General features: G+C 28.8%; 1 protein-coding gene across 1 annotated transcript; it reads left to right on the forward strand.

Annotated features, from left to right (window-relative positions):
• The first annotated feature begins 2,430 nt into the window (after window positions 1-2,430).
• Window positions 2,431-25,259, forward strand: LOC109600796 (Kv channel-interacting protein 2-like). The gene is made up of 6 exons (XM_020016978.2): window positions 2,431-2,524; window positions 2,595-2,755; window positions 10,492-10,561; window positions 13,830-13,900; window positions 24,757-24,969; window positions 25,024-25,259. Exons 1-6 carry the CDS (start codon window positions 2,431-2,433, stop codon window positions 25,132-25,134), a joined length of 720 nt encoding a protein of 239 aa, XP_019872537.1. The 3' UTR covers window positions 25,135-25,259.
• Window positions 25,260-27,490: the final 2,231 nt, after the last annotated feature.

Below are 27,490 nucleotides of genomic sequence, written 5' to 3' on the forward strand. Positions count from 1 at the left end.
TATTTAATAATATTATTTATTGCGCATGTTTGAATTTACTATACGATTTTTCAAATTTAACGTTTATTTATTGGAATTTTGTTCGAAAATTATTAATTTTATTAAATTAAAAATCTAATCAATGAAGGTATTTGCTGATTTACCACATATTTTTAAAATTTTACTTTTCTTCAAAGAGAATTTTATTTAAGAATTATTACTATTATTAAACCTAAAATCTAATAAATTGGTGCACTTGTATTTTAAGAATAAAATGAAGCACTCAAGATTATTAACTTTTCTACATTATCTTTTTTATATTATACTTCTTTTCATATTAGAAAATAAGTCACCAATGGGTTTCTGTGATATTATCAAATCAGACAAAAAGAATTTTGTTTACAAATTTTTATTATTATTAAACTTAAAACCTAATAAATTGGTTCAATTGTATTTTTAGTATAAAATGAAGCACTGAAGATTATTAGATTCACCATTTTAAATTTTCTACATTATTTTTAAAATTTTACTCCTTTTCAAATAAGAAAATAAGTCACCAACGAGTTTCTGTGATGTTATCAAATCACACAAAAAGAATTTTGTTCAAGAACTATTACTATTAAAACTTAAAACCTAATAAATTGGTTCAATTGTATTTTTATTAAAAAATGAAGCACTGAAGATTATTAAATTCACCATTTTAACTTTTCTACATTATTTTTAATATTTTACTTATTTTCAAATTAGAAAATAAGTCACCAACGAGTTTCTGTGATGTTATCAAATCACATAAAAAGAATTTTGTTCAAGAACTATTACTATTAATACTTAAAACCTAATAAATTGGTTCAATTGTATTTTTAGTATAAAATGAATCACTCAAGATTATTAAATTCACCATTTTAAATTTTCTACATTATTTTTAATATTTTACTTCTTTTCAAATTAGAAAATAAGTCACCAACGAGTTTCTGTGATGTTTTCAAATCACACAAAAAGAATTTTGTTCAAGAACTATTACTATCAAAATTTAAAACCTAAAAAATTGGTTCAATTGTATTTTTTAGTATAAAATGAAGCACTGAAGATTATTAAATTCACCATTTTAACTTTTCTACATTATTTTTAATATTTTACTTCTTTTCAAATTAGAAAATAAGTCGCCAACGAGTTTCTGTGATGTTATCAAATCACACAAAAAGAATTTTGTTCAATAATTATTACTATTATTAAACTTAAAACCTAATAAATTGGTACAATTTTAAATTTATTGCATTATTTTTAATATTTTACATATTTTCAGAGAAAATAAATGGCCAACAAGTTTTTGTGATGCTATTAAACCTGAATAGAAAAATATTGTTTAAAAAATTAATTTTAAAACCCCATAAACGAATACATTTGTATTTTAAGTACAAAAGGAAACAACAAAGAACTCATTGTCAATCAGTGAATAGATTCAATTAGCATATTAATTATTAACCATAACAATTTGGTGTATTCACATTGATCGAATGGAAAAATCCATTGATTAAAAGCAATATCAAATGTTGTGGTATGTACGTGGAATTGAGTATTACCCCCACGTAGATATACCATAATATGCGTGTAGCATTCCCCTTTTTATCGAAACTGTTCCGTCAAACAGTTCTCAGTATATAAAAGCCAGGAAACGATAGTGAAAGTTTTTTTTTTTTTGAGTTCATTAATAACACACACATAATTTGAAAAGCTATGCGACGTGATTACAAACTACGCGGTAAAGTGCTTAATCTGCGTACGGATAGATTATAATTTTACCCATGAGAAACAAACTTCTGTACGTTGTAGTAGGGCCGCATCGATTTAATTTGTCTGCAAGTGCGACGGACTTGTTTCCTTTTATTTAACAGGTTTTCCCATACCACTTAATTATTTATCTGGGTAAATGTTTATTACATTTTCCAGCCTGTTTATAAATACATCTTTCGATCTACTTTAAAATATGCTGCCGGCCGGATAATTAGCTAATGTTTTGTTTTTTCAGCTAATCAATTACAGTGCCCCATCGTATTTTCAGCAACATCCCTAATTGATTTTAAGCAATCTAGTTAAAAGGTTGATTTACGTCACGAATTTCATCAATTTTTACTTGAGTTAATAACACAATTTACATATCAACAACGACAATTTCACACTAATTTAACTAATTAAACTTCTTGCTGAGTTCTTTGAAACGTGTTTACAATTGTCGACGTGGATGTGCTAATTAATTTACCTCATCGACAGGACCAATTTCCCAAACGACACGTCGATAATCGTTCAGGATGTGTAAACGATTGTAATTCATTAAAAAACTCTCCTTTATGACTTTTTAGTTCCGCGGATAAACATCTAATTGCCCCACACACAAACGGATCAATTCTGTCAGACGCAGACTTGCACGATAAATAATTGGGGGGCCCTTGTACAATGCCCTACCCTTTAAAAGAGCCATTTACTCGAGATTTTATTTCCGCCACCAAACTCAAGCATAAATATACAATTAGTTCGATAGATGGCGCCCGTTAGTGACGCCATCTGTTCACGGGATGATTAATTGTGCGGTTTTTGCATGCGAGACGCATTGTTTACAGGTTACTGCAATGAAATTGCTTTTGTTGTTGCAGACGACACGGAAACGGACGAGTTCAATTTTCATATATCGCGGTACAGGCCCGAGGAACTGCACAAGCTGGCGTCCAAGACCAAGTTCACTAGGAAGGAGATCCAGTTGATGTACAGAGGTTTTAAACAGGTAACACGTGAATCGATATTTATGGCGAAAATGTATTAATATTTACGTCAATCACACTAACACGTTTGGGTTTATATTGATTAGTTGCATGTTTTACTTGTCATTTCCCGTTAAATATTCATAAAATTACAAAAAATATCATAAATGTATGCATTGTTTGTGTTTTCATATTAAATGGAGATCCATTAGTGAAAATATTTATCGGGAAAGTATCCAAATGATTATTGATCGGTGAGGGTTTTGACCTAATATAGATAAAAATACATTTTCTTTATTATAGAAGTATGTAGGTGCTCTCATAAAATAATCATTCTCTGCTACATTCATTTTGAGAGCTGAAAGCCACCCTTTGTCAAAATATTTTCAAACCACATTATTTATTAATTAACACACGAAAAAATTAAACTATGTCGAGACTTCAAAGGAGTTATTTATGGAAAATTATTTAAAGCATTCCCCTACATAGTACATATTTATATTTTTATCCAGTTTAATCGATAAAACTGGAGAACCATAAAATAAAACAATATCTTTTATCAAGCTGCATAAAAAAAAGTTTTCACATAACAAACAAAACTGTTACGATGAAGCGAGCAGCGCAGAAAATCATATTATGATGCGAATTTTCCGTATACATTATCATAAATGATGAATAAAATTATTTTAAACTTTTTTATTTTGTTTATATGCGCGATAAAACTCAATGTGGACATTTTTGCAATTTAATAATTTCGAATGGAAATTCAACAACAGGAAATTTATGATATCCATAAAATTTAATGATATATACTTTAATTTATATTAAAAAGTTATAACAGAATTTAAATTATGGCGTACAATATAATATATTAAACAATCGTATTATTTAGTAGTTAAAATTTTAAAATTGAATAAAATTGTAATTAAAAAGCAATTAATATTTTTAATTTAATATAAAAAATAATAATAAATAAAGAAAATATAAATAATATAAAATTAATTTAATAAGGAAAATATAATTCAATGTCGACATTTTTGTAATTTAATAAAATTGAACGGAAATTCAACCAGAGAAAACTTTATAACATGGATTTAAGTTAAATAAAATATACGCTTTAATCTAGATTAAAAAGTTGTAAAAGAATTTAAAACTGAGGGATTGAAGAAATATTAAGTAATCCAATTATTTATTTATTTCCTTATGAAATTTTTTGTTACATGATTACACATGATTTAAAATATGTTATTTTTTTATTATTTATTTATTTTGAACGAAAATACATCAGAAAAATTAAAATATGGATCAGAGTAAATAAAATATACCTTTCAATTTAGATTAAGAGATTGTAAAATATTATTAAATTAGACGATACAAGAAACATAAAGTAATAACATTACTAATTACAATTTTAAGTTAAAATTTGTTATAAAATTTAACATAAATTTATTTGTTTTATTTAAAACTTATGGGAACATTTTTGTAATTTGTATTCAGTTTAGTTTATAATTTAAAATTACCTACATATACACAATAACTAGATTAACATAAAAGAATTCACAATTAAGAGATTCAGGATATATTTAATAAAATCATTGTTTATTTACGATATTTTTAAATCTAAATTTGTTTATGAAATGTACTATTAAAGTGTGATTAGTTTGTTTATACGATAATATATCAACATTCTGACAATTTAATTATTTTGAACGAAATACAGCATCAGAAAATGTAAAATATGAATAAGGTTATATAAAATATACCCTTTAATTTATTTAAATTATGGGATACAAGAAATATCAAATAATTTCAATATTTGTTACAACTTCAAGTAAAATTCTTTATGTATAAATATGTGTATAAATCTAACAAATTTTATTTATTTTATTTCTTTTTTCATATTTGATTTAAAATTCAATGTGAACATTTTTATAATTTAATAATTTATAACGAAAATTCAGTATTAGAAACTATTTAATTAAAGTTAAGTAAAATTGTAAACAAATTTAAAATTAGTGGATACAAGAAATATTATATAATCACGATATTCATTTATTACAATTCTAAATTTAACTTTTTATGAAATTTAAACTTAAGTCAAGTTTAAAAAGTAATTCATTTGTTTATGTTATTAAAACTTTTTAATCTTATTTATATGTAAGGTAAGAGAGATTTAATGAATGTTTTTGAAATTTAATAAATTTGTAAGAAAATTCAATGACAGGGAATAATTTATGTAAAGTTATGTAAAATATACCCTTTAATTTGAATTAAAAAATTTCCAAATTTAACTTTTTATGGAATTTAAACATAAGGCATGTTTAAAAAGTAATTAATTTGTTTTTTTTTAACTTTTTAATCTTGTTTGTATAAAAGGTTTAATGAAGATTTTAAAAATTTCATAAATTTGAATTAAAATTCGACAAGATTCTTTAATTTGGATTAAAAAGTTAAATAATATTTATTACAAATATAAATTAGTTTTCATTCTTTAAGGTATTCAAGGTAAAATTTAATGATAATTTTGCAATTTAATAATTTGGAACGAAAATCCAATAAAAGGAAATTTGTAATACGGATGAAAATAAAACAAACACTTCAAACTTAAACTAACTTTATGAAATTTGATGTTAAATTTAATTAGTTTTTTGGATTTTGTGTTGATATGATTAAAAATTTACAAAATAACTTCTCTGTCAATACGTATTAATTAAATGACCATTCGTTTTAATACCACAGTGGCAAAAATATTTGCTTTAGATATATAATTCTCTTTTAGTTTTTATGCGACACATCCGACATCCATCGAATGATTTGCGACGCGAGCCGTAGATTCATTTAACACGCAATAAATTCAGAATTACCGTTCATCAGGGACCGTATGTCACATAAAAAAAATCCGGCGGACCTAAATTAAGGGTGTCTAAAGGGCCGATTAATAGAACCACTTGTTTCTGGCCATTTAACAGGAAATTATTCATCAAGTAGATGCGGGCGTTCTATCATTATAAAACAATATCGCCGTCAAACTGAAAAAAAGAGTCATTAGGCTAAAAGGAAAATATTTTAATTGACACCTACGTAATTCATGTCGGTTTTTTTTTTATTTTTTTATTATTTCTAACGAACAAGTTCACTTTATTTTTAATCAAAGCGCGGTTTTTATGCACATCATTCACACGTTATTGCTTCGTGCCTTTTCCGAGACGCCCCCTTTTATTTTATTTGAAGTCCGCGTCGACGTTTGACGTTTTTTTTGTCGTTTTGGTGGTGAAAAAAAATCGAGTGCAACGAGGGCGCGCGTTCGTTTATATTATTTTGTCAAGATTAAAATTGAAATGCCACCGAAAACAGAGGACTGAATGGAATAAACGCGGGCGAATTGTTCGTAATCGTTTTATGAAAAAATCGCTGCACAATTTCGTTCAATTTGGGGTGGAATTTTTGTTAATTAACACAATTTACCGACACGAACGACTGAGGAAAATCACCCTGACGCTGAGTCAACGTAAAATCAGTTTTAATACTTGTCTTTATTTAGTAATATTATATTTAATTTTAATATTCCTAAATTTGATTTCTTTTTTTTTTTGTAAATGTTTAAATTGTTTTATGTAAATGTGCAAATAAATAATTGACCAATAGAAATTGGTGTTTTTTGAAATTTACAAAAATAAAAAGTAAATGAAAAATAGTGGAAAACGATGTTTAAGCTGTAAAAGCTTTTTATACAATAATTTAACTTTTTGATCCTATAAAAATATAAATTTTATTTTTGACATACACTCTTATTTATATTAAATAGAAAAATATTCCAAAACAATGTTCATGTTATAAATACTTTTAAGCAATAAATTAACTTTTTTATATTGTAATAAAAATTTTATTATTTTATCTTATTATTAATACGTAAGGCAAAAGTGACAAATTTTTTATATTATTAAATAATTAATTTATCAAATTTTTGAAGTTTAAAAAAAGAAAAATAGTTCTATTTGTAACTCAAGTTATACATATAAATCTTTTATATTATTAGTTAGTAATATTTATAAATTTTTGAAGTTCACAAAAAGAAAGAATAAATAGGAAAATAGTTGAAAATAATGCTTAAACTTTAAGAGCTTTTTTAAACGATAATTAAAACTTTTTTATTATCTAATAAACACTTGATTATTACCTATATTATCATATTTATTATTAATAAATTCTAATTGAATATATAACTCAAAAGAAACGAACTTTTTTAATATATAATGTTTAAATTTTAAGATATTTTTAAACAATAACATAACTAATTATTTATGATCTTAATTCTATATAAAAGAAAAGTATAAAACTTTATAATATCTGGTGACAAATATACACAATGTTTTGTATTATTCTAAAATACTATAATTTGAAGAAAATTATTATTTATTTATAAAACAAGAAATTGTGGCGCCCAACGTGGGACTTGTAAAAATTATTTTATAAATTCATGTGACAAATATACAGAATGTTTTATATTATTTTAAAATATAATAATTTGAAGAAAATTATTATTTATTTTTAATATTTCGATTTTTACATACTAATAAATTATTTTTTAATAGAAAAATATTACTACATATATAAATTATGAAATTGTGGCGCCCAACGTGGGAATAATTATTATTTTATAAATTCATGTTACAAATATACAAAATGTTTTATATTATTCTAAAATACAATAATTTGAAGAAAATTATTATTTATCTTTATTATTTCGAATCTCACATAAGAGTAGAATATTTTTTAGTAAAAAAATATTAATATATTTATGAAACTTAAAATTGTGGCGCCCAACGTGGGAACAATTATTATTTATAAATTCATGTGACAAATATACAGAATGTTTTATATTATTCTAAAATATAATAATCTCAAGAAAATTATTATTTATTTTTAATATTTCGATTAGAAAAATATTAATACAATTATAAAACACGAAATTGTGGCGCCCAACGTGGGACTTGTAAAAATTAATTCATATACAGAATGTTTTATATTATTCTAAAATACAATAATTTGAAGAAAATTATGATTTATTTTTATTATTTCGATTTTTACATACGAGTAAAATATCTTTTGAATTTCAATGTAATATTGTATTTTATAAGTAATATTAAGAATAGTCTTACTTAATAATAGTAACAAATATTAGACTTTTGACGATTGTAATTGAACAAAATTCGCTGAAACTTCCTTTCACGACTAAGAAAAATCACGGGGGTTTTCACCCCGACACTAAGTCAACCTAAAGTAAACTTTAAAGACCAATTTGCCACACCGAGCTAAGATTAGACCAAACACCTTACGCTCTCAATAGAGCACGTTCCATAGTTATCGTAATTACCACCGGTTTTGGTATAAAAAATAATTTCATCTTAACACACGCCCGAACATTGCCCGATTTATTCATTGATCAAGTATTCGTTTTTTTTTTTATTATTACCCTTGACCTTAAAAGAGATATTATGTATAGATATTTTTATCTTTGCTGCCCGTTTCTATCGATTTCCCTAGTTTTCGATTGTTGTTGCCCCGGGTGACATTTATTAATATAACACAATTTAAAAAAAGAAAAAAAAAATGAAACAGTTTTGTCGCCCACTCCCGATATGACGTTATCTTTTGTACGCATGTATAAATCGTCAAATTAAAATTCACGTGAGTCTGCAAATTGCAAATTATTAATATTCCCCCACGTCGGATTTTCATGTACGCGTTTTTTTTTTTTTTTTTCAATCGTCAGAATGCGGAGATTCTGAAAGCTTTCACATCGAACTTCAATAAAACATACAGAACTCACTGTTCACTGAGATGTGATTTACAAGGATCAATGTTATCTTTGCGAATGCCAACGTACTTTATTTCGCCATCGATTTTCTTTCTTAATTAGAGCGCATATTTTTTCGAACGAATGTAATTAAATCAAGTCGAATTAGTCACAAACATTTTTTTGTTGGTGGGAGGGAAATTAATTCTAATTTAATCAGTGACGTTTCATCGATTTTTTATGTTTTACGTTTAGTTTGGAGTAGGCACGGAAATATTGAGTTTATTTCCACTATGATCCTGACACTCATTGATTCGCTATGAAGTGGTCAATTTCGTCCTGAGACACTTCATTTCGTGCCACCTGTACTTGAAGCTGAAGGACTGAATATCGAATGATGATGATGCTCCACACTTGTTTAATCGGTAATAAGTCCGGATACCTTACTGACCACGGTAACAAATTTACATCGAATCATTGGGTACACTCTAAAGTAACCCTCGCAATATATTGGCGGGCATTACCCTGTTGGAAAACTGGATTTGGAAGAGTCCTAAACAAATGGGCTTCACAATTTCGTGCATGTATCGCTGGGCAGACCAGTTACCACTAATGCAAATTAAAATAGACTACCCTAATCAATGACACTTTAAACTATAACTCCAGCTGTTCAATATACAAAAAATTATTGATTTCGCCTTTCTGACATAATCCGTGGGTAAACAAAATCGGAAGTCACCACTGAAGATGACCTCATTCCAATTCAAATTCTCTAAATCACTCCAATAGTTGAGGACTATGTTGAAATGTGAGCACAAACTAGGGACATTCCAAAAGAACAGATTCTGCTGTAAACACTTCAGTTAGTAAGAAGCCTTCCAGCAATTTCATGTAGTGCTTCGACTCCAGTTAATCCTATTGACAATTTCCACAAAGTCTTATAAGCCAATAAGCCATATATCAAACTAACTTTGATGACTGAAATTCCTTCATATTGTAATGCATGTCTTTTGAAGTGAATAATTTGAATTATTTAAAAAATCAGAATACCTATGGCATTATATTATGACAACTTTTAAACCAGTAATAAAATTTATTGGAAAATTAATGAAACAAAATTAATTTCCTTTGCTCCTTCTCTTGCTCTATGAACAGTTTCCACCCTTCTTGGCATACTCAAAATTAGTGAACGAATAAATTCTTGATCCATAGCTCGAATTCTTCTCTAAGAGTATTAGTAAGCTCCTGAAAATTTTGGGACTAGTGGTTTCGAGTGTAGATTTGTCTTTGAGGACTGTGTCATTCGTGTAAGATATTAAATATTTGAGCTACTTTCATTTGACTTAGATTGCCAAGGCCACAAATTTGTTTTTTTTTTTTGAAATAACAATTATACAAGAAATAGAGCTGCAAATATTGAAATAACATTATTGATCGAAATAAGACATGTTGAAAACCTTTTTAAATCTATAAATGAAAGAATCCTTTAAGTGAAAAAAAATTAGAGCACAACAAATCTTTGATAAACAACGTCCAAAATCCAATCATTTTTATCCTCATCTGGACGAGTGTACACACCAAATTCTGTTAAAATTGGACCACCGGATCTATCTTCTACGTCACCGAGTATAAACCCTTGTCAAATTCAATTAAACCGAACAGTTTTATTAGTAGAAAAGGCAATAACAAAACAAAATTGCTGAAAACGTCGGCGGAAATTTTATCAAAGAAACAAATATGACGTCGTTAATTTCGAACGAGTGAAAACGTTAAACAAGGATTTTAATGATGGGCTAGGGAGTTTTTAATAATTGCGCCATAGTTCCTCGACTCTATGAGATTTGCAACTTTGGTGATAAATCTTTTGGTAAAAAAAATAAGCGTGTAACTTTCGTTAAATAAGAAACAAATTCAGTTTTGAATAATTAAGGGGGTTTAAATTGTTTTTCTTTCTTTTTACAGGAATGTCCTACGGGTATGGTCGATGAGGAATCCTTCAAGCACATATTTTCACAATTTTTTCCGTTAGGGGGTAAGTTTTTTAAAACACTACAATTTTTGTTAAAAATCTAGACATGTGTTTTCGTAGCCTAGTTTTTTTAACAATTTCGTTTGTGATGGGGGAAATGTTTGTGCAAATGTGAAAACGTAGCAGATTTAAAGCTTTTAAGCCATTCTGTTTGTATGGAATTATTGGAATATACAAAGTAAATCTGATAATATTTGTCTTTCGTGTTTGTTTTATATCAATAATCAAACAAGCCTGACTTTAATTCGTTTTTATCCGTTAATAATTTGATTTTCAAATTCAAATTGTATTTGCGACACAACTTTTATATTTCCACTAATTGTATTTGGAAATTAATTTAGTTTATAAAAAGGCTGAATAAATAGCAAAATATTTGAAATCATTGACTAAGCTTTATGAATTTTACAAACGATAATTTAATTTGTTTTTAATAATTGTACATGTTATGTTTTAGAATTTATAAATGAAAATTAATATTTACCTTATTCGATTTATAAACGATTGTTTATCTCATTTGCCTTTAATAATAAAATTATTATTTAATTTTAGATTTATAAATCAAATAACTAATTGTTTTAAATTTTTAAATAATTATATTTATGATTTTTTTAAAGTTTAAAGAAATGAGTATGTATAAAAATAATGGAAAACAACGTTTATTCTTTAAAAGCTATTATATTTATTATTAATTCGTAACTGAAATGCGTATAAATTGTATAAATTTTTGATTACATATATAAATTTTTGAAATTTCTATAAATAAAATATAAAAAAAAATATACGCAACAAGTTAGAGCTTTATAAGCGATAAATTAACTGTTTTTTATCATGAAATAAAAATTTTATTTTTGACTTACATTACTACATTTATTATGGATTTATAACTCAAATGAGTGTAAATATTTCAAATTTTCAAATAATTATATATATATATATATATATATATATATATATATATATATATATATATATGAGCTTTTTAAATAGTAATTTAAATTAATTAACTATATTTATGACTTCTTTGGAATGTTTAAGAAGAATAAATAAATATAAAAATAGTAAAAAACAATGTTTAAGCTTCAAAAGCTTTTTAAACAACAGTTTAGTTCTTTTTACGCTCTTTTCAAAATTCATTTTTTGACTTACTTAATAAATTGTAAGACTGATAACGCAAATTATACGTACTTCTCTCATTTTATTAACTAAGAGTATTTGTTAATTTTTGGAGTTAGGAAAAGAGAAAATAAAACACAAAATAGTCTGTAACAATGGTTAAGCTTTAAGAGCTTTTTAAATGATAATTAACTCTTTTACCATGGAATAAGAATTGTATTTTTGGTTTACACAATTCACAACAATTATGAACAAACTCTTGAATTTATAAAAATATTTGAAATTTTTATTAATAAAAATAGTCTAAAATAAACTTTATGCTGTAAATAATAATTTTATTTATTAACTAACTATATTTATGACTTTTTTGGAATTTTTAAGTAAAAATAAATAAATATAAGAATATTCGAAAACAAAGTTTAAGTTTTAAAAGCTTTTTAACTCTTTTTATACTGTTATCATTTTTTTTTTTATTTTTGACTTACATTATATTATCATTAATAAATTTCCAATTTGTAACTCAACGTGCATATAAATCTTTTATATTATTAATTAATTATATTCATAATTTTTGGATATTATAAAAAGAATATATAAATAAAAAATAGACGACTACAATATCTAAGCTCTAAGAGCTTTTTAAAAACATTATTTTTGATTTACACAGTCATATTTATTATTAATAAATTCTAATTTAATTTGTAACTCAAATTACACACAATTCATTTATATTATTAACTAATAGTATTTGTTAATTTTAAAAGTTTATGAAAAGAATAAATAAATAGAAAAATAGTCGAAAACAATACTTAAACATTAAGAGCTTTTAATCGACTTCAATTATCATAATTTTATAATCAATTTGTAACTCAATTACATATAGATCTTTTAAATTATTAATTAATTTTATTTGATTTAATTATATAAAGTGTATAATATGTGTAAAAAATAATCGAAAAAAATCGAAGCTTTTCAGTTATATCTGCGATAATTAATTAAATTCGTTTTTAGTCACTAACAAAAAATTTATTTTTGATTTACTAACATTTATTAACATTTAACATTAGAAAATTGTAATTTGATTTGTAACTCAAATGAATGTAAAACTATTAAATTTTTAATTGATTGTACTTGACAGTTATTGGCGTTTATAAAAGCCATCAATAGATACCAAAAATATAAAAACGTTGGTAAACAATGTTTAAGCTTTACACATTTTATAAACGATCTATGTGATCGTTTTTAGTAACTAAAAATAATTTGATTTTGGTTTTTATTGCTTTATTTATTTATTATTAACAAATTCTAATTCAATTTACAGCTGAAATCCATCTAAAACTCTTAAATTTTTAACTAAATTGTATTTGGAAATTATTTGAGTACATGAAAACAACATGGTTGAGCTTTATTGGTTTGATTTAATTCATATTTAAGCTCAGGTTAAGGTACACTAATAAAAAATCCAATTATATTCAATTCCAATTTAATTATTATTTTAATACATAAAACAAAGGTATAAAAGTCTTTACTGTTCCAGTTACAATATTATAGCCACAGTTGTACATCGTTAAAACCGTACTGATAAATTTATGACAAAACACCAGGAATGAAATAATTTCCAATTAAACGTTCCACAATCCGGTATATATTCATAAAACTGATGGTTCCGGTAATTTTAATAAACAGTGATCGAATACGACGAATGAGCCCAAAGTCCCATAAATATATATTACAACAAGTTGGAAAAGAGATATTTGCTACCACTGCATTTTCACAAAACACATTCATTTCCTGCTATCGCTGTAACTGTCCATTTTTGATCGTAAAATGGTTGTTCAACGACGTCCAAAGGTGCATGTATTTGTTACTTGCGCCTCCCGATTCCGGGCGAATATTTCACTGTTAATCGATTTCAGAAATTATAACTTCGTTTACGGGATTAAAGGAATGCCGCAGCTTCCCAATGATTTATTCATCGGCGAAATTGGACAATTGAGACGACTCAACAAACTGATTCAATTCTGATCTGTCGCCATCAGGCAATTTGTATGAGGCAGTGAAATATTTTGAAACGTTTATTGCGAGATAAAACGTTGTGAGCCTCGCGATAAAAAACAAACATTATCCTTTGATTTTGTAAATACATTTTTTGTTCCAGATGCTACAAACTATGCTCACTATGTGTTCAACACAATGAAACAGAAAAACACGGGGAAAATTAGTTTCGAGGTATTTGTGATTTGATTAAATTTGTAGAATTTGCCAATATTTACCTTGTCCGAAATTAATTACAATATAACCAGATTACGTGCTGCATCAAATATAACTTGACACTGTAACATATTCATTTAAACAAAAATATCGTACACAAATCGCTTGTTATAATTTAATTAAACACGAATTAATTATACATACAGTTTAATCCATCAAATGTTTCAGCAACTTAGTCATGAAATTACTAAAATTGCAATCATTAATTAATTAATTAACCATACAAATATGGACGATAATAGAAACCGTGTAATTGTAACCAAAACTCCAACTAATAATTGTTTGATCAGGTGAATAGTTTCTGGAACATCTGGCAATTGTGAGTTAGATACAGCAGAAGTCGGCCAATTCCTCCTCAAATTGAAATATATATTTGGAACGCGATTTGACAGAATTTATGTGCCTTTAAACAATACGATTTTTCATTGGTAAACACATGTAACATTTACAGCAAAAATCTGAACGTCACGTCAAATTGATTCGATAATATTCTATTCGTTTCCTGCCATGTTTTTCTGTAATTTAAGCTTCAATATTTACGATTGTTTGCTTTAACTTCTTCCATGAGTCTCGTATTATAGTAATCGATGAGGGTCTACAAATGTTATTGAATAATTTGATGAGTCTATGGGCAAATACTAGCCGGTCCGAAAAATTACTGCGGAGGGACCATTTCTGTTTACACACCATATCCTGCCGCCTACTTGTCTACTTGATACCATTAAAAATTAATTGTAGGTGTATCGTGTGTGTGTGTGTGTGTGTGTGTGTGTGTGTGTGTGTGTGGTAACCGAAATTAATTAACTAATAATTGTTGTATTCCCCACAATAAAATACGCTGTCAAGTTTGAAGATGCCGTTATTTTTAACTCGCATAAAACTGAAAAATAAAATACGATGGGAGTAGAATAATGCCATAATAATGTTCTTGTTTTTGTGGCTTTTATAGTCAACTTTAAGAATACCGTATTTTCTTATTACGTACCTTTTATTTTACATAATATCAACATTCACGGCACTATACAATAAACTGCTTAATGTCTAAATAAGGTTGTATAATTTTATTAGTTTTTTAATAGTCCATAAAGCCTGTTTCATTTTCTCGAGTTTCTTTCAAGTACTCACACCTTTTACTTTACAGTCCCTAAACCTAGTTGCCTAACTATTTAAAATGCCAAGTGTCGCCTTCTATTGTTTAACGTACGACTATTAAATAATATGTCTAGTGCGGAATTTATTTGATTAAATACTTTTTAATCCAAACAATTACTTAATTACTTAAGTTTGGCTACCCACGGAGAGATGGCAGAGTCGTCGCATATGTTTTTGTGCACATGCGTACATATTTGATTACGGTCAAACGAACTCTCATCCAATAACCACCTTCTTACAGTTTTTAAACTAATTTCAACAAGTCCCATTTCCAGGTTACCTTTAATTTCAGTTGAAGATAAGATTGGATTGTTTTTTGACATTCGAATTATTTAATTATCCATTTTCTTTCAAGTTTTCAACACAAATTTTTTTTCCTAGCTACCACTAGCTTAGTTTCTCTAAATTTCTTGTTTCCCTCGGTCTTGGTAAGGCTCGACTATAATTTTTCTTACAATTTTACTTAGACCAATGATTAAATAATTATAAAAAATAAAAGACTACTTGTAAATAATCAATTTAAATTCACAGAGAGCAATGAAAGACTGCAAAGTAGAAAGTTCCTATAAGTTTGTCCATTGAAAAATAAAAAATAAGCAATTTTAGACTAATTAGATTTTTTTTATTATTGGACGTGTTCTTCCTAGAATATGGACCTCCTATTTTCGAAGCACCTTGTATAAATAGGTGGCAATAGCCAAGGCAAAAGTTATTTTTTTCTATTTATATACGGAATATAATCTTCGTAGACTACTGATATGTTTACTATCATATCCCTGACTCAATTTACTTCTGTAACCAACTTGCTTGCTCCTTAAACATTAAACAAATTTAATTTCCCCGGCAATACCATAAACGTTAATATAACATAAATATATTCTTCGGTTTCTAAGACATAAAACCCGTAACTAAAATACGTACACGCATAGTAGAATTTTACGCAGCCATAAAGTACACCGGAATAGATTTGTATATAATTCGTTGATTACGGTTGCCCGAAGGAGATAAGTTTAATACTCGAGGGCGCTATTGACCCCTTGCGAGCAGGGGTGACTGTAAAAGAGTTTACACAGTCGGTGGTGCTAGAGCCGTATATACGACTGCAGACGCGAAGCTTTGGGACAACTTCCCTTCTTTACTATCCCAAGGGATGCATCCGTATAGAAAATTATTACAAAATTTCTAAACGAGTTCCACCACGGCTTTTTTATGGTCGACGTTCCGACTGCAACAATGCTTACCGAGTGGAGAATTAAAAAAATGTACGTGTGGTTGCCTATTGTTAATGCATAAAATGTGCTGCCATCTTCTGGCCGTATTTATTTGGACGTGTACGTTAAGTATTCATTCCGGAGAGTGAAATAATGATCCAGTTCAATTGAAAAGACTGCAGGCTCGAGTCGGCATCACTTTTGCCATAACAATTGATAAATCGACCGCAGTACGTGCCCTGACACTTAATAGCCAGACAAAAGGTTAGAAGGCGAACTTGGGGGGAATGTGCCTAAAAGTATTTTTTTCTCCCTCTTCAAATCCCTCTAATTGAAACTGTGTTACAATGGATGTTAAGACGATTATGTTGTGTGAATCTGCAATCTGTTGGTTTTGTGTGAGTCTCTGTTTTGTTACGAAAAAAAATAATTACTCCATTACGAATGAATCCTTTAGACAGTTATGGTAAATGAGCTATTGACATGACGCATCCGGATTTGTTCATTGTGCTTTAGGATGCGTCTTTAAATAATTTAATGGAGCGAAATTGTTCCCCCCAGCGTCAGCAAAATTAATTTCCTTCAACGACAATTGCAATTTATTTCGTACTAACCACCAGGTGTTCTTTGTGCAGTGAAATTTAATTGTGGATATTGTTGTCAATTTCATAACTCAACATCGAATTTTGTTGAGTATAACTGCCAATCAGGAAATTAATTAATTGGTTAATATATATATGATATTAACATAACGCCACTTTCCTGCTGCGCTCATAGTTCCTAGGAAAATAATAATGAAAATTTAATAGCTTGAACTTCTCCCCCAGTTTAAGGAAAATTAATTTTCTTGAAACGTGAACAATAGTAATTTATTTCGTACAGTGTATCAACCACAGGTGTCCCCTCATTCAGCGAAATTTAACGGCCGAACTTGCAATCATCAATTTCTCGAGTCAATAACAAAAAGCGGGATACCAGGGCCAAAACATCCACCGGAATAATTCAACACATAAATCAGGACAAGACTAGTTCAATTTATTCTATTCGATTTGACGGCATCTAAAGCAGATCATCTGCCCAGATTAAACTACTATCCGTTTCAATGTTCTCGGAGTTTGGTTGTTTGCAGTGGTAAATAGAGATTTATGCCACAAGCATTTTATATGTGCCATGGTAGTTCCAGCAAATGAATGACAAATATCGCGTTTTATCACTTCAAAGGAATTTTAAGGCGTCAAGAACGCTTTTCATTTGCTACAATCATTCTTTCGTTTCGAATTGTATCAATCGACGAAAATTTCAATGGAAGTTACTAATTGAAAATTTCAAATTCAATAGGACACTAGTTAATTACTGAATGAATTTTCTTATAATGCGAATATTACAATATTTCTTTTTATACTTACTTTTCTTTCTTTTATACTATTAAAACTATTCAACATTCAGCTAACCTGGTTGCTTACTCTTTGTACATCTAAGGTATAGCCATCTTTTACACAGTAGTTGAACTTCTTTTAATACAAATATCACAATATTATTTTTTTCATTTATTGATTGCCAATTTCTCATACATAAAAAAAATTATCTGCTTGTTTTTTACTATTAAAACACGATTGCTTACTATTTGTTCACGTAAGTAAGTGCCATCTTTTATACAGTAGTTAAAATTCTTTTAATATAAATATTACAATATTTATTTTTTAATTTATTTTTATCCTAATTACCCATCTACATATACAAATAATATTCACCTACTTATGTTTTTTACTACTAACAAATTGCGTTAAAGTCAATAAGTAAAATCATCTTCCTTTACTGATTATTCAATATCCAACGCTAACGTGGTTGCTTACTCTTTGTACACGTAAAGAAGCGCCATCTTTTATACAGTAGTTAATCTTATTTTTTTATCTTGATTGCCATCTACTCAAACAAAAAATATTTATCTACTTACCTTATGTTTTTTACTATTAACAAATTGAATTAAAGACAATAAGTAAAATAATCTCCCTTTACTGATTATTCAATACTCAACGCTAATATGGTTGCTTATACTTTGTAAACGTAAGAAAGCGTCATCTTTTAACAGTAAATTGAATTAAAGTCAATAAGTAAAATTATCTTCCTTTACTGATTATTCTCTATTCAACGCTAAAGAGGTTGCTTACTCTTTGTACAAGTAAGGAAGCGCCATCTTTTATACAGTAGATAAACTTCTTTTAATTCATTATCTATTGTATCATTTCATTTACAAATTGAATTAAAGTAAATAAAATTATCTTTCTTTAGTGATTATTCAATATTCAACGCTAACCTGGTTACTTACTCTCTGTTTACGGAAACTAACGCCATCTTTTACACATTAGTTGTACTAACTTTTTGTTTTCTTGTTTTTCTTTTGCCCTTAAATTTGAACAGCAAACTAGCAAACTAAAACTTCGACAACGACGTGGAAAATCGATTTTTGATCCATAGTGAAAGTGAAATGTCGCCTTGCGCTACGCCACTGGCGATTAGACGGTGGCTATGGCTTCTATAGAAGAGCGACAAACTTTAGCTGTGAGAGACTGTGGTCCGGGGTCGGAGGTAATATCGATTCCTTCTATTAATAGCAGAGGGTGTGCTTCTCTCATCATTCTCTGCTTAACTGCCTATACCTTCACAACTGTTTGTGTCGACGAACAGACCTGAGGCGTCCCATATGTTTTCATGAAAGAGGGAATTTATTTTGATTGACGTTCTGTTTGTTCGTTTCTTATAAACAGGAAATTGGTAACAATGGTTGCATAATTGGTCCAAATTTATTTATGGAACTAGGCAACCATGATTGCTGACCTTTGGTATTATTCTACCCTATTCAATTTAATACAACAAACAATGGAAACATTTGAAACAATAACAGCTGTTGTAATATTTATAAACCGTGACAGTGAAGGAAATGTGGTAAAAAAACTGTCAATATTTTTATTCAAATATTTATACTACCAATTTTGTTTATTAAAAAATGAACACAAATGAATTTGATGTACACATAAAGTTTTATGTAAAACTAGGAATTTTTTGGCCCGTCAAACATGCTTTAGTTATTGACGAAACATTTAAATGAATATCTGGTCCAGGCATATAAAATTCATGTATTTAAATTGTCTTGATAAAGCAGTTCGAAAGGGGAGACCATATAATATTTGCCTATGCATATATCAGACCCGCCCCGAAAATTTATGACGGGCTGCCGAAATAAAAAGACGCAGTAATATTGTCAATAACCAGATGGAAGTGTCCTCAACTTTGCTGGTCATAAAGAACGAGATTTTATGGCTGGCGTGTACAAAAAAAGAGTATTTTAAGTGTCACAAATCTGTAAAACATATTTATAAGTTTCCACCAAGTGCGAAAAGGGGTGAACTTTTTCATTAGCAACTTTTATTTACTGGAAAGTTAACAAGAAAAATTCTCCCTGTGGAGAAAAAAATAAATTAATGGCACTCGATAGTATCGTGCGACGACGAGGCTCGAGAGCAAGAAACTTCAAAGCAAAGGAACGGCAATAATCCTCGAGTCTGTAGGTCAGTAAACCTGATGGAAATGTTTAATACACGGGAGTGAACTAATCAACATAACTGCGAACACTTCTCGAAGACTTTAAATTTATGTTTGTAGCCCCATTTCAACCCACCACAAGGATAGATTTACGGGGTATTATATGGGTAATTATCCTCTGCAGATTTATCTAATCAAGGCTCGCTCCCTGATGGACTGAAAATTTAACGCGCGCGAGTTACAGCCGACGAAAACACCTCTAAAACAATGATCAAGGGTCGTTTTAATTTTTAGTGGGGCATTGATTTTCGCCGTCAAAGGTATAATCGATGCATGTGCATTTTAAATTTGAGTCAAAGGGGAACGAAATAAAACTGCGGTGGGCTTCAAACAACGCAAACAACTTAAGAATCGAATCCGAACTGTGAATAATTCAACATCAAAGGATTTGTTTGGCGTGAAAATATTTCCTTTGCTGTTACAAAAGTGGATTTACAAATGGAAGTTAATTAGTGCTGTTTGTCCTGGAATTAAATGTTTTTATTTTGTCAACGAAAAAAGGACCGATGTAATCCATCCCACTGAACCCTTTTAAACTGATTTATTATTGAATATCGATATTTGTTAAAATATGTATTAAATTTTAAAATTTAAATTTATTAATTTTAAATTTTGAAATTGTAAATTTATTAAATTTGGAATTTTATTTTTGAAATTTTTAATAAATTTAAATTTTATTTTGTTTTAGACTTAAATAACATTTGTAAGCTTTAGCAAATGGTAGAAATTCAAAAAACTGATCTAAAGTGACAAATTAACAAATTTGAGACAATATAAAACATACAATATGTATTACCTACTTGAATGTGGCTACTGTCTAAAAGAGGGCACTGTTAACACATATACACATAGGCGCATGCGTGCGAAAAATCAAACTGTTGATTGAATTACAATTAAATAAAATGATTAAATATTGAAACAATGGTTACGAAAGCCTTAAGCATTACATTACTGAGTTGTTATTATTATAGAAAACAGCCGAAGGTACAGCGGAACAACGTAAACAACCTGAGAAATCGGATTGGAATAGTGAAAACGTAAACTTCAAAGGAATATTTGGCGTGGAAATATTTCCTGTTTGTTTAAAAGTTTATTCACAAATGGAATCTAATTAGTGGCACCATCAAGTTTAACTCAGTAAATGATGTTTTGGTAACATAAACGCACTCGGAGATGCGGATCACAAGGCAGAAATTATAATATTAGAAGACGTTTAATTAAATTAATGAGGGACTTGAAAATTAAGAGAGATTTTATGTAATTTTATTAGGGTCCCATTTCGTGTGGGAGGCAGAAAAGAAATAGAAATGCGCAAACTCATTTATTATCCAGTTCGCGGATAATTAAATCTACTTAAAAATTCAGACATATTAGGTCTGAAGTAATTTCTTTTCGTTGGCTTAACAGCGAAACATAATTAACAATCTAACACCGCCGAGAATAGGGGATTATCAGGGCCGGGTCGGCATTTTCTTGTCGCGGTGCACCGAAATATAATAAAATGGATACATGAAAGGGACAATAAATCGAATTTTGAGTGAAATGGCATACAGGAAAATGCTTTTACCACATTAATCTGCTGAAAAGTTCAGTTAATTTTATCGGTGAGTGACTTTCGTTATGGCTGCATGAAATAATTTCAGCGGGCAAATCCTGAGGAATTCACAAAGGGAGGGAAAAAATGACAAAAAGATCGGACAGCGTGATGCATTGCATGTACCTTTCTGTTCTAATTAAATTAAATTAAAACGGTATATATACGAGGCCGTATAAATCATCTAGCCGGTATTATAAGTGATATTCGGGTCGAACACAATAAAATTAAATTTATTTGCTTCTGCGGAGATTCGGCATAATGCGTGGAACTGACAGGGATATCTCTTCGGGCCATTGCAATTTATAAAAAAGGGAACGTCCAACAATGAGAGTACGAGTGGAATTATTATATCAAACGGAAAGAAGAGAATTTTAATCAAGGAATGTTCATTAGAAAAAAGTCTCCACACAGAGGAGACCAAAAGTCGTTTAGTTTAAATTTATGGACAACGTTGTCCTTTGTTTTTGTATCATGCTCCCCAAAACCGATTGAATTAGATAGTCTGTTACAATTGAATAAAAGGATTGAGTACAAGGCATGAATTTTCAAAACACGAGATTTTAACATTTGTTTGTTTATAACAAGACTAATTCAACTATTTCTTTTATGAAATATTGAATAACAAAATATAATAATTCTGGTGTAAACAATTCAAGAAATTTTCATATTTTTAGAAATGATAATTGTTAGATGATATTAATGCATTTTTAAAAATAGCTGAACGTAAGTTTCATGGGATTAAAATTTACTGTCAGTGAAAATTTAGCATATCCTGAATTATGCAAATATGTCCATAAAATGAAATGTATAGCTATGGAATGACATGTCTATTATTAAAGTAATTTTGATTTAATAATGATATTCAAGTCTCCTACTGTTATGTACGTAAATATACCATTACTTAATCAATATATTAAGTTTGACTATTAATTTCGGTCTATATTTAATTGTATAACATTTGAAAGCTTTAACAAATGGTATAAATTAAAAAAAAAACTGATTTAAAGTTACAAATTAACAAATTTGAAACAATATAAAATATACAATCTGTATTACCAACTTGGATGTGGCTACTGTCTAAAAGATGGCGCTGTGAACATATATACACATAGGCACATGCGTGCAAATAATCACTGTTGACTGAAATACAATTAAATAAAATGATTAAATACGAGACATGAATTGAACAAAACATTAATAACACAAAATACTTTATTTTTAGATAAAACAGGCTTCAGTATAAATGTTCATCAGTTAAAGTATTTATAGCTTTTATAATATATACTAATTCAACTATATTTTTATAAAAATTCTATGTCATAATAGCAATTTGACTACAGCTATTGAATAACAAAAGACTAAATATTCTGGTGTAAATAATTCAAGTAATTATCGTATTTTTGGATGAGATAAATGTTAAATGAGTCATTTTAAAAGTGCTTTTAAGTAAAACAGGAGCAAATCGTAACGATAACTGATTCTGATGCATTTTTAAAAATATCTGAACGTAAGTATCACGAGATTTAAATCTACTGTCAGTTAAAATTTAACATAACCTAGATAATATGGGTGGCTAAAAATAAAATATATGACTATCAAATGACATGTCTATGGACCTATACTACGTAATTGAATGTAGCTACTGTCTAAAAGATGGCAGTGCGTATATACAGATATGCACATGCGTGCATTAATAAACAAATTACAATTCATAACTTGCTTTATTCTTTGTAATATAAAAATAAATAAGTAAACTGTTCATTGAATAAGATATTCGGGTACAATTAAACAAAACAAAATTGAGTACATGGCATGAATCATTAATGACACAAAATACTTCATTTTTAGGTGAAACAGATTTCAAAATAAATGATAAGCTGTAAAAATATTTGTTTCACAAATTCAGTGATTCAACTATTTATTTTATGAAAATTTTGTATCGTATTGCGGTTTTACTGTAAATATTGATTGACAAAAGATATTAATTATCTGGTGTAAATAATTCAAGTAATTTTGATATATTTTTAGAAGTGCTAAATGATAGATGAATCATATTAAAGGTGCTTTTAAGTAAAACAGGAGGATCGTAACAGTAACTGATATTGATGTATTTTTAAAAATAACTGGACGTAAATTTTACAAAATTTAAATTTACTACTATCAGTAAAAATTTAACATAACCTGGATTATACGAATATGTTAACTAGTTAGATAGGTATGGAAGACATGTCTATTACTAGTAAGTAATTTTAATATACCATAGATGTATTAATTTTAACTAGTAATTTCAACCTAGATTTAATTGGTTGACGTTTATCAACTTGAACAAATAGTAAAAATTCAAAAAAACAAAGTTGAAACAATATAAAGTGTGGAAAATTACTTTACCTACATGAATGTGAGTACTCTCTAAAAGATGTCAGTTCTGACGTGTAAATACATGTGCACATGTGTCAAATTTTTTATTATTTGTATCTGGTTTATTGTAAAAGCTATTTATTAACTATTAATTTCGGACTAGATTTAATTAAGATATTTGTGAACATTAACAAATAGTAAAAATTAAAAAAAATTGATCCAAACAAATCAGAAACAGTATAAAATGTGGAAACCTATATTATCTGTTTGAGAGTGGCTACTGCCTAACAGATGGCAGTAAATTTGTGTATACGCTTATGCACATGCGCATGCATTATAAAGCTAACACAATGCAGAAGTTGCTTTTCTCCATGTAATATCAAAAAGAAAATATAGTTTTTAACTAGTATTTGTTTCAAATCAATTTAACTTAGTATAGAACTATTTTGTCAAGCTATTATTGAACATTTTCAATAACAGATTCTAAATCATTGGTGGTAAAAAACCAAGGACACTTCCTAAAGGATGATTTTATACAAAATTCGCCGTGCAAAATTAAAATTTTATCACATTATAAAGAGCATAAGGTCTCCCGGTTCCATTAATATTCCAGTCGCGATGAAATGGGCAGTAAAAACACTAATTACTCTAACGGTAATGTATGTTTATACGCCTAGATAAAATTAGTCCAGAGCTGGCCTTTTGTGCAATATGTAATAATTGTGTTAATGAAATTGACAAACCGGTTTCGCATAAATAATTTACGGTCAAGTCCCGCCGTGCACTTTAAGGTTCGCATCCCCCGCGACATTAATCTCGAGCGTTTAATTAAAAGCGTGATTAAATTTTCCGAGGGCTGTTTACACATTGCAGAATTATTTTTTTTTTCTGTGCAGGACTTCCTGAGCATCCTCTCGAAGGTGTCGCGGGGCAGCGTTGAGGAAAAGCTGCAGTGGGTCTTCGGCTTGTACGACCTGAACGGCGACGGATTGATATCGAAGACCGAGATGGTCGACGTCGTATCCAGCATCTACGAGATGCTGGGCCGGGCCACTCAGCCGGTCGTCGAAGACTCGTCGGCCAAGGAGCACGTCGAAAAAATATTCCACGTAAGGTGACGTATGGGGGTTGCGAAATTTTGGAAAATCACTTCTCTGTTACAGCTCATAGACACGAACAAGGACGGGTTCGTCACCATCGAGGAGCTGGTGCAATGGTGCTCCAGGGACGAGAACGTGTTAAGGTCTCTCGACACTCTTGACACAGTACTGTGATTTATTAACAACTACCGAATGTTCGTTCTTATTTTAATTTAAAGTAATTTTGGCTGAAAGTGAGATAAGATAGCAATATATTTTGTATAGGGAATCATCGAGTAGTGCGAGAGCTGTGAATTTTGATTTCCGGTCGTCGCAAGTTTCATTTGTACATTGAGGGTCCACTTTAATTTCATATTACTTTGCCTCTTTTCACGATTACGATAGTGACTTGCGATGTTTAATTTTTGGAATTAATATGGGGGCAAATCGAAAAATTAGCTGGCTAAAAACTTTGAACCTAATGAATTTACGTAAAGACTAGTAAACCTGCAGAACAACCAAATGATCTCCGAACTAACTAATTGAATGTCCACAATGTAACTAGTCTTATCTTAATAATGGGTATTGTTTGGCGTGTAAAAATAAGGCAACATTAGGAAATCGATGACAAACAATAGGATTAAAATTTATTTGAATCGTTGCTTTATTTTTATCTGCCATTGTATTTATTTTTAGTGCATGTAGGTTGTAGTTGTTTTGTATATACTTTCCTAATCGTTATTTCAAATTATGATTACATGATAGATTTTTACTAATGCGCAAGATATAATCTATATTTTCTATAAATAAAAACGGAAACAAAATATAAAAACCAGGCGACACAATTAAAGATATTTCAGTCAGTACTACTAATTAATTGAAGAATTTGTCTAAACATACTGGTCCAGAAAATTAATCAACCTATTAAATTTAAAATAAAAAATTCTATCAATTTATTTTTATACTTATGTCGAATAAACCAATACTAGTAAACAAGTTTAAACCATCGTTGTTCCGTTAGTACTAAATTATCAGTTTCATCTACTTAAATGTGGCTACTGTCTAAAAGATGGCAGTAAGAACGTGTATACACATATGGACATGCGCATGAATTAAAATACAAATAACTTACTTTTCTCTACGTCATATCATATAAAAATTAAGTTTCATTAATTTTCCTTTTTTTAATTAAATAATAATGTATTCTTTAGGATAAAGTAAAAATGCATTCCTCATTTTCAGAAAAAACTAATAATGATTCTTGTGGTGCGTTAATTTATTGGGCCAGCATAATTTATGTTATGTGTTTAAACATCATCAAACCCTAAAACACTCCATTAGAGCCTGGAAGACAACATTTGTCATTGTTTCAAGTAAACAACCAAAAGGTTGCACCGTATGTATATTTAATTAAAGAAAACTTCGCGGAGGCATTAAAGTTAACACGGCAAATAATCTCCAAAGTGAGTTGGAGGAATAGCGCAACATAATAATCCCACCCCAGCTCGCGTACAGAAGAATTCGCTTCATATTCTTGTCCCGGCAACGTTTTAAGAATTCGCCCCATTTGTCAGGGTCGGAACTTTTATTGCTTGCAAAATTACAGAGTACATGATCCAAAAATATTCCCGCGTCTTTGTTGATCGTCGGTCACGTGCACCACTTGATTTTTTGTTTAAATTTGATGTCAAAGTTATCTGTGATCATTTTAGGACTCCCCGTGTGGGGTCAGCAGTAACGTAGAATTGTGGGGTGGTTTTTAAATAAGTCGTTGACAAAAGCATATCATAATATTTAAAAACTACCCCATACTTACCTCTAAAACCCCAGTAATAAATACTCCACTGATAGTTAAAGTTTGTTTATACATTATTATAGTACAAACAAAGATATTTGTCTCAAACACTTATGGTAGTGACAAGCTATTATTCTCAAAGTTTTTTTTTTTGTTCTAAATGTCCCTCCTCTGCTGTTTCTTGCACTTATGATATGATACTCCAATTTACTGAAAGTATGATTTACGCCAGGCTTTCAAGTAAGAAATAGGGCTTTTAAATTTTGTACGACTGGTTTTTATATATGTGTGTTCTTCGTTCTAATAAAGTCCCTATTCTTGTTGATAAACTTTGTCGATGAGAACATGTATAATAAATAAAACTGTTAACATTTATTAAACTATAAATCATGTGTATGTATACATATATAATAAATAAGCTAATCTGGCTAAATTCGGGGCCATTTAAATTAGAAATATATTTAAATACTTATTTTTGTGCTAAAGTATTTAAAAAGGAAAATAAATCACCAGTAGCCGTTTGAGAAATGAAAATTTAGGCGAATTGCGTTCAAACTTTAGTTAGATTGCTTTTTGTATATACATACATGCGTTCGAACTCACGTGAATTAGCAATATTTAAGGTCTGTCGGAAGTTTCAACGTCATAGCAAAGGTTAAATATACAGAGCGTATATTATAAGAGACTTTACGATGTTTTTGCTATTGAGCTATTGATAACCAAACTTCCAGAAAGTGGTTTCTTGTGTTTTTAATG

The sequence above is a fragment of the Aethina tumida genome, chromosome 1 (genome assembly GCF_024364675.1).
Source record: "Aethina tumida isolate Nest 87 chromosome 1, icAetTumi1.1, whole genome shotgun sequence".
NCBI classification, from domain to species: domain Eukaryota; kingdom Metazoa; phylum Arthropoda; class Insecta; order Coleoptera; family Nitidulidae; genus Aethina; species Aethina tumida.

What these genes read in the sequence shown, in the direction of transcription:
- LOC109600796 (XM_020016978.2), top strand. Translation starts at nt 2,431, where the DNA reads ATGCCCTACCCTTTAAAAGAGCCATTTACTCGAGATTTTATTTCCGCC. An exon ending in TGTACAGAGGTTTTAAACAG is followed by an intron (nt 2,756 to 10,491) that starts GTAACACGTGAA and finishes TTCTTTTTACAG; the next exon opens with GAATGTCCTACGGGTATGGT. An exon ending in CGGGGAAAATTAGTTTCGAG is followed by an intron (nt 13,901 to 24,756) that starts GTATTTGTGATT and finishes TTTTCTGTGCAG; the next exon opens with GACTTCCTGAGCATCCTCTC.